Source organism: Tachypleus tridentatus, chromosome 12 (genome assembly GCF_004210375.1).
Source record: "Tachypleus tridentatus isolate NWPU-2018 chromosome 12, ASM421037v1, whole genome shotgun sequence".
NCBI classification, from domain to species: domain Eukaryota; kingdom Metazoa; phylum Arthropoda; class Merostomata; order Xiphosura; family Limulidae; genus Tachypleus; species Tachypleus tridentatus.
The window spans coordinates 79550422-79562456 of record NC_134836.1 but is presented as its reverse complement, the minus strand read 5'-3'; the positions used below and the strand labels follow the sequence as shown (position 1 = coordinate 79562456).

At 35.8% G+C, this 12035-nt stretch overlaps 1 protein-coding gene across 1 annotated transcript; it reads left to right on the top strand.

Moving 5' to 3' along the window:
- Positions 1-3755: 3755 nt before the first annotated feature.
- LOC143233753 (uncharacterized) lies at positions 3756-5489 on the top strand. Its single transcript, XM_076470355.1, has one exon. It carries the CDS (start codon positions 5163-5165, stop codon positions 5487-5489), a length of 327 nt encoding a protein of 108 aa, XP_076326470.1. The 5' UTR covers positions 3756-5162.
- Positions 5490-12035: the final 6546 nt, after the last annotated feature.

The window sequence follows — 12035 nt, the reverse complement described above, 5'->3', positions numbered from 1 at the left end:
CCTCTGTTTAATGACTCTGTCCACTAATATCCCGGTCGCACCAAACATGCTCGCCCTTTCAGCCGTGGGGGCGTTATAAAGTTACGGTCAATCCCACTATTCTTTGGTAAAAGAGTAGCCCAAGAGTTGGCGGTGGGTGGTGATGACTAGCTGCCTTCCCTGTATTCTAGGTTAAAAAGTGGAAAACATATTACAGATATTCCGTCACAAAGTTTCAACTCTTTCGACTGTTCAAAGGATAAAAAATACCAATAAACACTTATTTTTATTTATGTTTTAATCCCAAGTAGTATATGAGCTAAAATGCCAAAATAATATTTATTAACTAACATATACTCACTACTTGGTTTGGATTGTTCTGAATTTTGAGCAAAGCTACACGAGAGCTATCTCCGTTAGCCATCTCATAATTTTACAGTGTAAGACTAGAGGAAAGGCAGCTAGTCATCACCACTCACCACAAACTCTTGGGCTACTCTTTTACCAATGAATAGTGGGATTGACCATTACATTATATCGCCTTCACGGCTGAAAGGGCGAGCATGTTTGGTGTGACGCGGATTTGAATCCGCGACCCTCAAATGACGAGTTGGGTGCCTTAATCACCTGGCTATGCCGGGTCCTATTCACTACTTAAATCGTTTTGAACAGTAGCTCACGTTAGTAATAGTAGGCCTATTTATAGTCTAATTTAAGCACTAAGCCTAATACATAAATGTAACGTAAGGCTTAGCTGAAACATTACTTGATAAATTTTATTTTGCTTTTGGAGACAACTCTAATGTCACGAAACAATTTTGCTGTCATATGACCGAAGTTATAAAAAATTAAATAATAAAAAACAAATCTTTGTAATAAATCAACATGAATACTAAGCATTCAACATAAGCTCCATAGTTGACCTAACAGTAACCAAGCGATAGTTTTGTCGCTAAGCGCCAATGTATGTTATGACAAGAATAATAAGATTTTTATATATAGTAATTGTTTAAGATAACAATGTCAATGAAAGGAACACACTACGACATTGTTAGTGTAGTTTGAAACGGTTAAAAGAATAACTAATGTTACGTTAAAATTAAAACTAACATTTTTATTTTCAGTTTATCTGTTTCATTATTGTTTTACTGTATATTTAATTTAAGTTCTAGGTTCACTGAACTAGTAACAGTTGGATTTCTTTCTACAAAGTTGGTGAAAAAAAAGTTAGAAAACTAAAATTTTAATTAGAAATATTTTGTAGAATTTTACTTTATCTATATACAGATTACTGAAATCATGAGCAATATAATTTAGGGCGAATCTTTGTTGGGTCTAAAATAGCTTTTACGAACTCAGAAACCTTTTTTGCTCATGAGTGCTAAACCATCGTGTCAGAGATATCAGCGACCACAGGGAACATAGACGACCAGCAACTTCAGTCGCCTCGTAGGCTTTATAAAGCCCTTTGAATCGTTTAACCCTATTTACTGTTACTTTTATAATGCATCAATATCTGAAAGTGTGAGGTATTTTAGCCTGGTAACACCCAATCTCGAACCACGGACTCCTGGATTCGAAAACTGAAACAGTAACCATGAGGCCACTCCAGACTCCACGTTTCAGTATTAATAATTGATCTACTGATCTTCACTCAATGATAAAAACCGTTACAAAAGGGATGGTGGTTGGTTGTAAAATATTATTTTAAGGTCACTTTCAGAACATTTTTACTGATTATTTTGGAAAAAAAATATTTACACATACACAAACAAATCTGAGCCAAGAATTAACAGAATGATAAAAGAGTGAAAATGAACTAAGAAAACAACATTTTAATTAAATGGTTCGCCTGCTACTCGTAATATTGTCATGACAATAAGATAAAACTGTATAAGACTTATCTGTCATTGTTTAAACGTACACATCTTTTCAATCCACTTATAAACAAGCTCATTTATGATTTATGTTTTCCCTATTTTTTAAAATTATAAGTAATTACCTATATGTGTGAATAATGTATGATTTTTATACGTAATTTTTACAACTAATCGTATGTACTGATTTAATTGATGATATAGCGCGCCATCTATTGTTTGCTTTTTGCTCATGAGACAGTTAATTGTTACTCAATTTCTGATAATCTGCACTGTTGTGTTTAATTAACGTAACTCTCGTTTTCAAGCTGTCGTTCTTGTGGTAAAGACGCCCCTCGCTAGTACAGTAGTATGTCTCCGGATTTACAACACTAAAATCAGGGGTTCGCTTCTCTTCGGTGGGCTCAGCAGTTAACCCGATGTGGCTTTGCTATAAGAAAACACACACTCTGGCAAAGAGACATTTTTAGAGGGACTAGCAATGAATTTACGAGCTTATGTCGCTAACAAACCGTGATTCGACTCCCCATAGTGGACTATGCAGGTATGTGACTTCGCGTTATAACAAACAAATTAGATGAAAAGCTTAAAGTGAGCTTTAAACTTGCGCCGAAAAATACATTGTCGAGTTAGCCCCAAGTTTATTTTGGAAAGTTTCCTTCAAAGTAAAAACTGACTCTTGAAAAATGCAACATATTTTACAATTGAAGTGGCACCACAAAGTAAAAACTTCTATTGTAGGGCGTAACATCATTTATGATTACATTTTTTCTTTAACTTTCAGTACAAGAGTCGATGAGACTGAACCTGGGGCACGTGGTGGGCTACAGAGTAACAGCATGCTCTCTGATATTATTTTATGATGTTTGTTTGTAGCTACGCACAAAATGGGCTATCTGTGCTGTGGTCACCATGGGTATCGAAACTCGATTTCTTCTCTTATAAGTTTTCAGACTAACCGTTGAGCCACTGGGAACTTCCAATTTTCAAGTGAGAACATAAAATACATTGATAAAGAGGTTCGGTCTGTTAACCTAACAGAACTCGCGAAACTTGCGGAGGAAACGACTTTATAGAACTGGGGAAACTGATTACCGTGTGTTGTGTGAAAATATGAACACAGGTATTACTTCCTCACATCCTCAAAACTAGTGCTGGTGGACAATTCAGGTCCTAGATATTGTAATTAATTCAAATCTTTATTCCTAATGAAAAAAAATTGAAAAGTTTTTGTTGGCGAATCAACCTACAAACCATGTCTCCCTCACTCAAAGACTGATATTCATGTAGATATATACATTTAAGAAACCGAAGAAATAAAAATTTCGACAGAGAACTCGGACCGAAATATAAACTCCTGTAGAAGTCCAAGGTTTGATGAAACTCCACGAATTCAGTCGCAAACTTTCTATAATTCTGATAATTATACATTGGCATAATACCATTATACAGCAGATGGGCATGTGTTTTGGTTATCACATAAAAATATGTTTCTTATATTTATATCAATTGTAAGAAATTATTGGGCCCGGCATGGCCACATGGTTAACGCACTCGAGAGTCGCGGGTTCGAATTCCCATTACACCAAATTTGTTCGCCCTTTTAGCCATGGGGGCGTTATAGTGTGACGGTCAATCCCCTTATTAGTTGATAAAAGAGCAACCCAAGAGTTGGCAGTGAGTGGTGATGATTAGGTGCCTTCCCTCTAGTCTTACGATGCTAAATTAGGGACGGCTAGTGCAGATAGCCCTCGTGTAGCTTTGCGCGAAATTCAAAACAAACAAATTATTTACTAACAGCTTTATACAAATAGAAAATGCAATTAAGAGAACTTGTGCAATAAAGTTTAAAATAAAAAAAACGTTGGTCCTGCCTTCAATTTTAAAATGTTATACTCGTATATGTTATGCGTCTGTATTATTATATATTCGCCCTTTTTTAACGTTAATTTTAAACATTTTATTTGAAAGAGAAGATATGTACTGATGAGACGGAAGGAGACATAGAGTTAGAAATGAGAAGAAACAAATTAGGCCAACATTTAATAAAGGGCATTTTTGTGCGAGTATTCGTGAATTTTATGAAGTATAAGTCTTATCAAATACTACAGCAAAAGAAAATTCCTTTTCTAAAAAAAAAAAAAAAGTGAGCAACGAGACGATTAGAAATAGCGATATATTTTATGACTTTCTGTTATAATCTGATTCCTTGTGAAAGGTCATTATACTTAAAAAGTTTCGTTGGAAACAGGATCTGCGCTGATTGAACTTATTGTTTCACTACTAGGCGTCGCTTTTCTCATTGGGAGAAGATTTGTCTCAATCTAGTTTCGGTTCTGACAAGTTAATAAAGTGTTTGAAAGAACAAAAGAAACTGTCTTGCCTTCCAATTATCCAGTGAAAACGGATTAAATGGTACATATAACTCTATAAAAAAAAAACGAAATTGAGATCGAACCGTGGTATTTACAAAATACTGCATCAGAGGCACAAATAAATATTATGTATATATATACACACACATATTTGTATTGTTTTTCAAGACAGACATCGTAAAGATGTATTATGAACACCATTCTTAGTCGCCGATAACTGAGTGGCAAGTCTGCGGGCTTGTAACGATAGAAACCGAAATTTGATATCATCGGTATCTACAACACAATTTACCCACTGTGTAGCTTTACTGTCCACAACAACAAAATGTAACACCTTCTCAACACATTTACATTCCTGTTCATATTCGGACAGATAATGCACGAATTCGCTTTTCCTCCAGTTTTTTTGCATCAAAATTAGGGTCGGCCTCGAGTAGCCTTGGGTGAAATTCGACAAATAACTATACTTAACAGTCAAGAAACTTATGAATCAAGACTTCTGATGTAAGTACAAATGTTGAAGATGTTAGTGGTTTGAGTGGCTAATATGATCCAGCTTTTAGTTTTGTTTTAATTAATGCTTAAATCTCTTTTTAGAGAGATATATGAAAATTTGTTCTCTATTCCTCAGTAATGTTATGTATGTGACATTATTAGCCAATCAGCACTTAGTATTTTGTATGTGCGAGACTATTCTAAATAAAGTACAGGAAGCTGCGGCACGTCTGAGTTTTGTTGTTACTCGATAACAAGTGTTTTATGAGAACCCAAAGACATAACATGGTTGTCAGAAGTGGAAGTTTTATTTAAATTGTGCCTTAGAAGCGACACACAGTCAAGATAAATACAAACTTTATGTTCACAAACTGTAAATTGACATAATCGTACGAGATACGATTCTCGCGGAAACACATGTGTTCTACCCAGAAAAATGGCGGAGGCAAGTTTCAAGCCACCTGTTTTTAACGACAAAACGAATGCTAGTGCGGCATGGAAGAATCTCAAACAAGATTTGCGGATTTTCTTCATGGCATCAGGGTTATCAGAGGCAACAGAAGAACGTAAAGTGTCTATATTGTTGTACACACTCGGGTCGAAATACACGACAGTTTTCGACAATTTTGGACTGACAGAAGCTCAACAGAAGAACTATAAACATGTAATCAGAGAATTCGACAACTATTTTCAGCCAACCAAGGTAACAAAGTTGTACATGAAAAAGTTTGAGGACCGAAAGCAGCAACCAGGTGAGAGATAGCACAGAACTGTGAGTATGGTGATACTCTCGAACAACAGTTGTGTAAACAAATCAGCGTAGGCGTCAGTGATCGAGCATTAAGAGATAGACTGTGGTCAGAGGATCTGACACTGAAACAGATTACAGAGAAATGTCATCACCATGAACAGAAACTAGAATCACTGAAGGAAATCGAAGGATCCACAAGTACCGTAACAGATGTAAACTATGTACGTCGAGGTCGAGGTCAAAGCAGAGGTCGTAGTCGCCACAGAAGTCAAGGTTCCAGAAACCAGCAAAGACGAGGCACACGGGTCTACAGAGAAGCCACGACACAGAGACCGCCACAGAGGAACTGTACTCGGTGTGGAAAACTACCACATCACAGTCAACAAAGATGCCCAGCATTAGAGAAAACTTGTAATTATTGTAAATTAAGAGGTCACTTTGCTGTCATGTGTAGAAATAAGAGTAGAAATGTACATTTTGTAAACACATGTGATGATTATTTTCAAGATGTCAATGATTATGATGATTGTTATGAAATGTGTAATGTAGAGGAAAGTATGAATTCTTTGAATATTTACTCCATTGGTGTAAACAAACCTACTGAGTATTGGTCTGTCATATTAAGTACCCCATATGAACAGGGTAAAGGTGCAGTGCGTATGAAAATAGACACACAGGCAGAGTGTAATATATTGAGTAAACAGTCATTTGATCGCATGGCACCTCATGGTTCGTTATCTTTGTCTAAGTCACAGGTAACCATAAAAGCATTTGGTAATCATAAGATCACACCTGTTGGAAAAACTACATTTACTGTTATTCACAAAAGCAAAATGTATGATATTGATTGTGAAGTTGTTGATGGTGATGTACCTAATCTTCTTGGAGGTGAATCTAGTACTAAGTTTGGGTTAATACAAAAAGTAAATGCAATTAGTACTTATGTACAAGGTAAATACTCGCATGATCGGAGTTCACAACATAGGCTACCTCCAGGTCCCGAGATTCCCACTGTTCAAAGCCCCCCTCATGAATCAACACAAGTACGCCCCCCTTCGATTGATAAATCAAATAAGTGTACTAAAACCCAGACTCAGTCAGACTCCGAGTTCCTAATATAAACAAAGTGCCACAGAGTATTCGTGAAATTTTGCTTCAGTATAAAGACAGATTTCCCACAGACAGAGTAGGCAAAATACCGGGAAAATGTACGTTGTCTATTGACCCAGATTACAAAGATGGCCCTGTGTCACAGGCTGCTAGGCCGATTCCTGTAGCGATGAGAGACAGAACCAAAGTACAGTTAGACATTTTAGAGTCACAAGGGATCATTTCGAAAGTACCAGTTGGTATACCGACACCGTGGTGTAGTCAACTACATGTTGTACACAAGAAAGACGGAAACTCAGTGAGAATTTGCATTGATCCTAAGTTTCTTAATAAAGCACTACTGAGAGAATACCACCCTATCAATACACTAGAGGATTTACTTACCCGTATTAATGGAAGCAAGTATTTTACTGTCCTAGATGCGAACATGGGATACTATCAGCTACAACTCGATGAGGATAGTCAGTTACTCACCGCTTTTAACACTCCGTGGGGTCGTTATATGTACTTACGTTTGCCGATGGGAATTAAGTCGAGTCCTGAATTGTACCAAAGAGCGATGGAAGAAATATTTCAGGAGCATGATCATGTGAATAACATTTTTTGACGATATGCTACTCGATACTGTTACACTACCTGAACATTGTAAAGTGCTACGCAACACGTTGGAAACCGCTAGACAAAATGATGTGACATTTCGACTATCAAAATGTTTGTTTGGCCAGCCAGAGGTAGACTACACAGGTCATGTGATCACAGGCAACGGCATCAAAGTTTCTGATGAAAAAAGTGCGTGCAATACATGAAATGCATACTCCAACCAATCGCGACGAAGTAAGAACACTGCTCGGAATGGCTACGTACCTGTCCAAATACATACCTAATTATTCTGATTTAACTGAACCTCTACGAGAAGTAGTCAAGAAGAAGACAGAAGAAACGCATGAATTCTATTTTGATGTACCACAGCAGGAGGCGTTTTCAAAGCTCAAGACTGCTCTCAGCCAAGCTCCAGTTCTGAGATATTATGCACTTAATGAACCGTTGACATTGTCATGTGACGCATCACAAGGTGGACTAGGTGTTGTGATATTACAAAACAATCAACCAGTTGTCTATGCATCTAAAACACTAACACAAACAGAAAGAGCGTATGCACAAATAGAGAAAGAACTATTAGCAGTTGTATTTGGTTGCAGAAAATTTCATCACTTGTTATATGGCCGAAATGATATCACAGTGGAGACAGATCATTTGCCATTGGTCCGTATTCAAGACAAACCATTGGGACAAGTTCCGTTACGACTACAGAAAATGCTTTTAAAACTAAAGCCGTACAACATCAGGTTAGTCGGAAAACCAGGTAAAGACATACCTATCGCAGATGCATTGAGCAGATTTCCAGTGAAAGATGAATATCCTGGCCTGGTAGATGATATGCGAGATTGTCAAGTTTTCGCAACTGAAGTCGCAAGTTTGTCTGCATTCACCGAAGAAAAGCAACAAGAGCTAAAGATCGCGACAGAAAATGATACAGAATATCGAATTCTCAAAGAACAGATTGTGAAAGGATGGCCCGGAAATCGAGACGAGGTACCACCAGAAGCAAGGCCATATTGGGATTTCCGAAAAGAGCTGACAGTATATGATGGTATATTATTCAGAGGAGAGAGAGTCATGATACCAAGGTCAATGAGACATATCATACTGAAACTCGTACATCAAAGCCATCAAGGAGTTGTGAGATCAAAGCAGCTTGCACGTGACGTTTTATTTTGGAAAGGAATGAACAAACAAATCGAAGACACTGTCTCAAAATGTACCACATGTCAAACAATGAGAAATGCACAACAAAAAGAACCAATGATCAGCACACCTACACCAACGTTGCCATGGCAATATGTTTCAACAGACTTATTTGAAAACCAAGGAACACATTATCTAGTAGTAGTTGATCATTACAGTGGATATTTGGAGATCAATGAATATGAAAAAGAGATCACATCCGAACAAACAGTTCAGAAGTTGAAGAAATTTTTTGCTACGCATGGCATACCTCAGATTGTGTATTCGGACAATGGTCCACAGTATGATGCTAAAGAGTTTAAAGATTTCAGTCAGATCTGGGGATTTAAACACCAAACATTCAGTGCCCGATATCCACAAGCAAATGGACTGGCGGAACGCGCAGTTCAGACAGCGAAAAGACTTGTTATAAAATCTCTGAAAGAAAAATCAGACCTGCATTTAGTATTGTTAGACTACCGAAATACACCAAAAGATGCAAAAATTGGATCACCAGTGCAAAGGTGAATGAGTCGTAGAACCAGAACGAGATTACCGACAAATGAGAAGTTGCTTATTCCACAAGTGATAAACAGTGATAAAGTGACGTCAGAAATCGACATTCAGAAACAGAAAAGTAAATCAAGATATGATCAGAATTCAAAACCACTGCCACCACTGGATCTTGAAAAATGTGTAAGATACAGACATGAAAACAAGTGGATGCCAGCTCAGTTATTAGGGCAAGCTGAGAAACCCCGAAGCTACATATTACAAACACCAGCAGGCAGGATGATTTGTAGAAATCGTAGACATTTATTGCAAACAAATGAAGATGATGTCTATCACAGTGCTCGACAGAGATATCTTAGAATAAAATCACAAGAAGAGTCTGTCCCAGAAAATGTGCCAAATATCCCTAAAACACCCCCAAGACAAAATATGTCTCAATCAGGGTCACCCAGAGCTAGCCATATATGTGAATCTCCACAATTGAAACAAAGTATTACACATGCTAAAAATCAAAATCAAATGCAAAATATTGCTCCTGCTCAAAAGAGTGAAATTGTAACAAGAACAGGTAGAATTTCTAAAGCTCCTACAAAACTAAGAGATTTTGTTATGTGAATTGTTAAAATGAGCAAGAATGTTACAAGAAAAATGTAATACTTAATGATTGAGAATAAGAGTTGTAAAAGAAAGAATACTTTTGTATTTGTAAGAGTTAAAATACTCTTGTATTTGTGTAGTAATTTGGTAGAATTTTTTTACTTCATTTTATATATTATTATGTTGTTATACCTGATTGATATAATGTGTTATGTAGATAGTAAAAAAAAAGGGCCCAGTTTTTAATGTTAAAGAAAAATTTAATTTTCTGTGTATTTACACTTATCATATTAAAAGAAAAATACATTTATCATATTACCAAAATAGACATTAATAACAACATAGTTTATTATGTCTTTTGATGTTATAACTATAAGATATGTAAATCCAAATTTATGTAACACTAGTTAATTGTCTTAATTGTTAAAAAAAAAAAAGGGAGATGTTATGTATGTGACATTATTAGCCAATCAGCACTTAGTATTTTGTATGTGCGAGGCTATTCTAAATAAAGTACAGGAAGCTGCGGCACGTCTGAGTTTTGTTGTTACTCGATAACAAGTGTTTTATGAGAACCCAAAGACATAACAAGTAATTGCAAAAGTCACTAACCTTTAAATCCAAGTTTAAGTAGCAGTAAACTCTGATAACATATAACTAATACTTATTGTAACATAGTTTGATCTATAATTAACGACTTACATTCTTTTAAATCTATTTTGACAAATAACCAATGACTTATGTTTAACACAAAATATTTTCACTGTTTTAAGTCTACTTGTAGTGACACAAGATTATAACGTATTTTCACGTCTTGAGTCAGTAAACTGTCGAAATACCTTGCTCCCTCTGACGGTATTTATATAACAAACGTCACTGTAAGCATTTAAATACTCCAATTTATATTTTTCGGTTAAATTGTTATTACAGATTGCATAATAATATCACAACATTTTTATTCCATAAAATCTGAGAAAACACTGTCTTATTTATTAGTCCAAGACAAGAATCGTCTAATATGTTGCGAAAAGTCGCCATTTCCGTTAAACTTATTGCCAAGACTAAATCCTAAATTTAGCTCTTTTAGCTTTTAAACTTACCAATGCGTCATCAGTTAATGTTATATTAGAATGTGCTTTTTATCAGAGATTTTCGTTTTTATTTCGCTTTACTTTTTTTATTTGGTTAAGCATAAAGATCCACAAATGGTTGTCTGTATTGTGTCTACCACCATTATCGAAACCTGATTTTTGACGTTATCAGTCTTCTGACTCACAACCAAGTCATTTCTTACAATAATACAACTTTTGGATTTTAATAGTTGTTAGAAATGTTTACCATTTACTGGAGATCACAAAACAAACGGGTTTTAAATATTTTATTTTCTTTGTTAAACAACTGGAACGTTACTTTCTGATTAATTAGTTTTGAAATTATACGCGAAGCTTTTAAATTTTGTTTTAATCCTTACATTGTTTGGGAATAAAATTCTTGAATCCATTATATTATTCTTTGTTACGTCACACACACTTTGATATTAACAGAACGATAACTGTCTGCCATTTGTCACAAATACAGTGTAAATTTGACATAACAATCGCTGCCATTCGTCATAAACACAGTGTAATATTCACATAGCGGTGTCTACCATTCTCAACACACAGTATAATGTTTTGTCTGCATTCGTGTTTGAGTCTAATGGAAATGTTAAGTTACAAACACAGAACAAAGAAAAAAATGAGGTTTTTACTAGGGTTCATTGTGTTCTATTATAAAAAACTTTTGACGAGTGTTACTGTTTCTTACTTGGATCGTAAACTTTTTTCCAAAGTTTTGAAAGACCCTGTTTCAGAAATCTACACGTGTTTACCACTCGTGTTAGAAATTTACAAAAATTAAAATCATGTTAACTATAACTAATCCTTTCCATGTTCCACTACAATAGAACTTTTTAGCTACAGACAATAAATCAGTTTTTCAAAACCATGCACATTTTATTGTACCTAAACTTATAAGGCGTTTATAGTCCCTACTTTGGAAAAATACAACATTTTTAGAGGATTACTTTTCGACTATCTGATACGTTAAAACTTCTTCCGTCGTTTAAATCTCCTCCCCATAGAAATGATTCTGAAGATGCTAATCCATAATCGTTGTCCTTAATATTCTTGCGATTCCGGAAAGTATTTTCGCTATTATCAAATCGATCATGCACGACGCTGTTGTTGTCAGTATACTGTTTTACAACTAGGGAGCATTCCAATAGTTCCTGTGGACTCGTTCTATTTTCTGCCTCACTGATTTTCCTTTGTTCTTTTTTTTTTTTGCGGGAAGACGTAATTTTTAAACTTGGAATTCTGCGGATTTGCCCAAGAACAAAGCTACACAGTTGGCTCTTTGTGCTCTGCCCACCACAGCTTTGGATACCTGGTTTCTAGAATTGTAAGGCTGTAGACATGCCACTGGGCTACTGTAGGGGTAAAATCCGTGTTTTGGAAGGATTCCACTGCCATGATTTTGAGGTGGTAGTGACTCAGTAGTTACCGTATATTG

Excerpts from the sequence above, each read along its gene's own strand:
- LOC143233753 (XM_076470355.1), top strand. The coding sequence starts at position 5,163 with ATGGCGGAGGCAAGTTTCAAGCCACCTGTTTTTAACGACAAAACGAAT.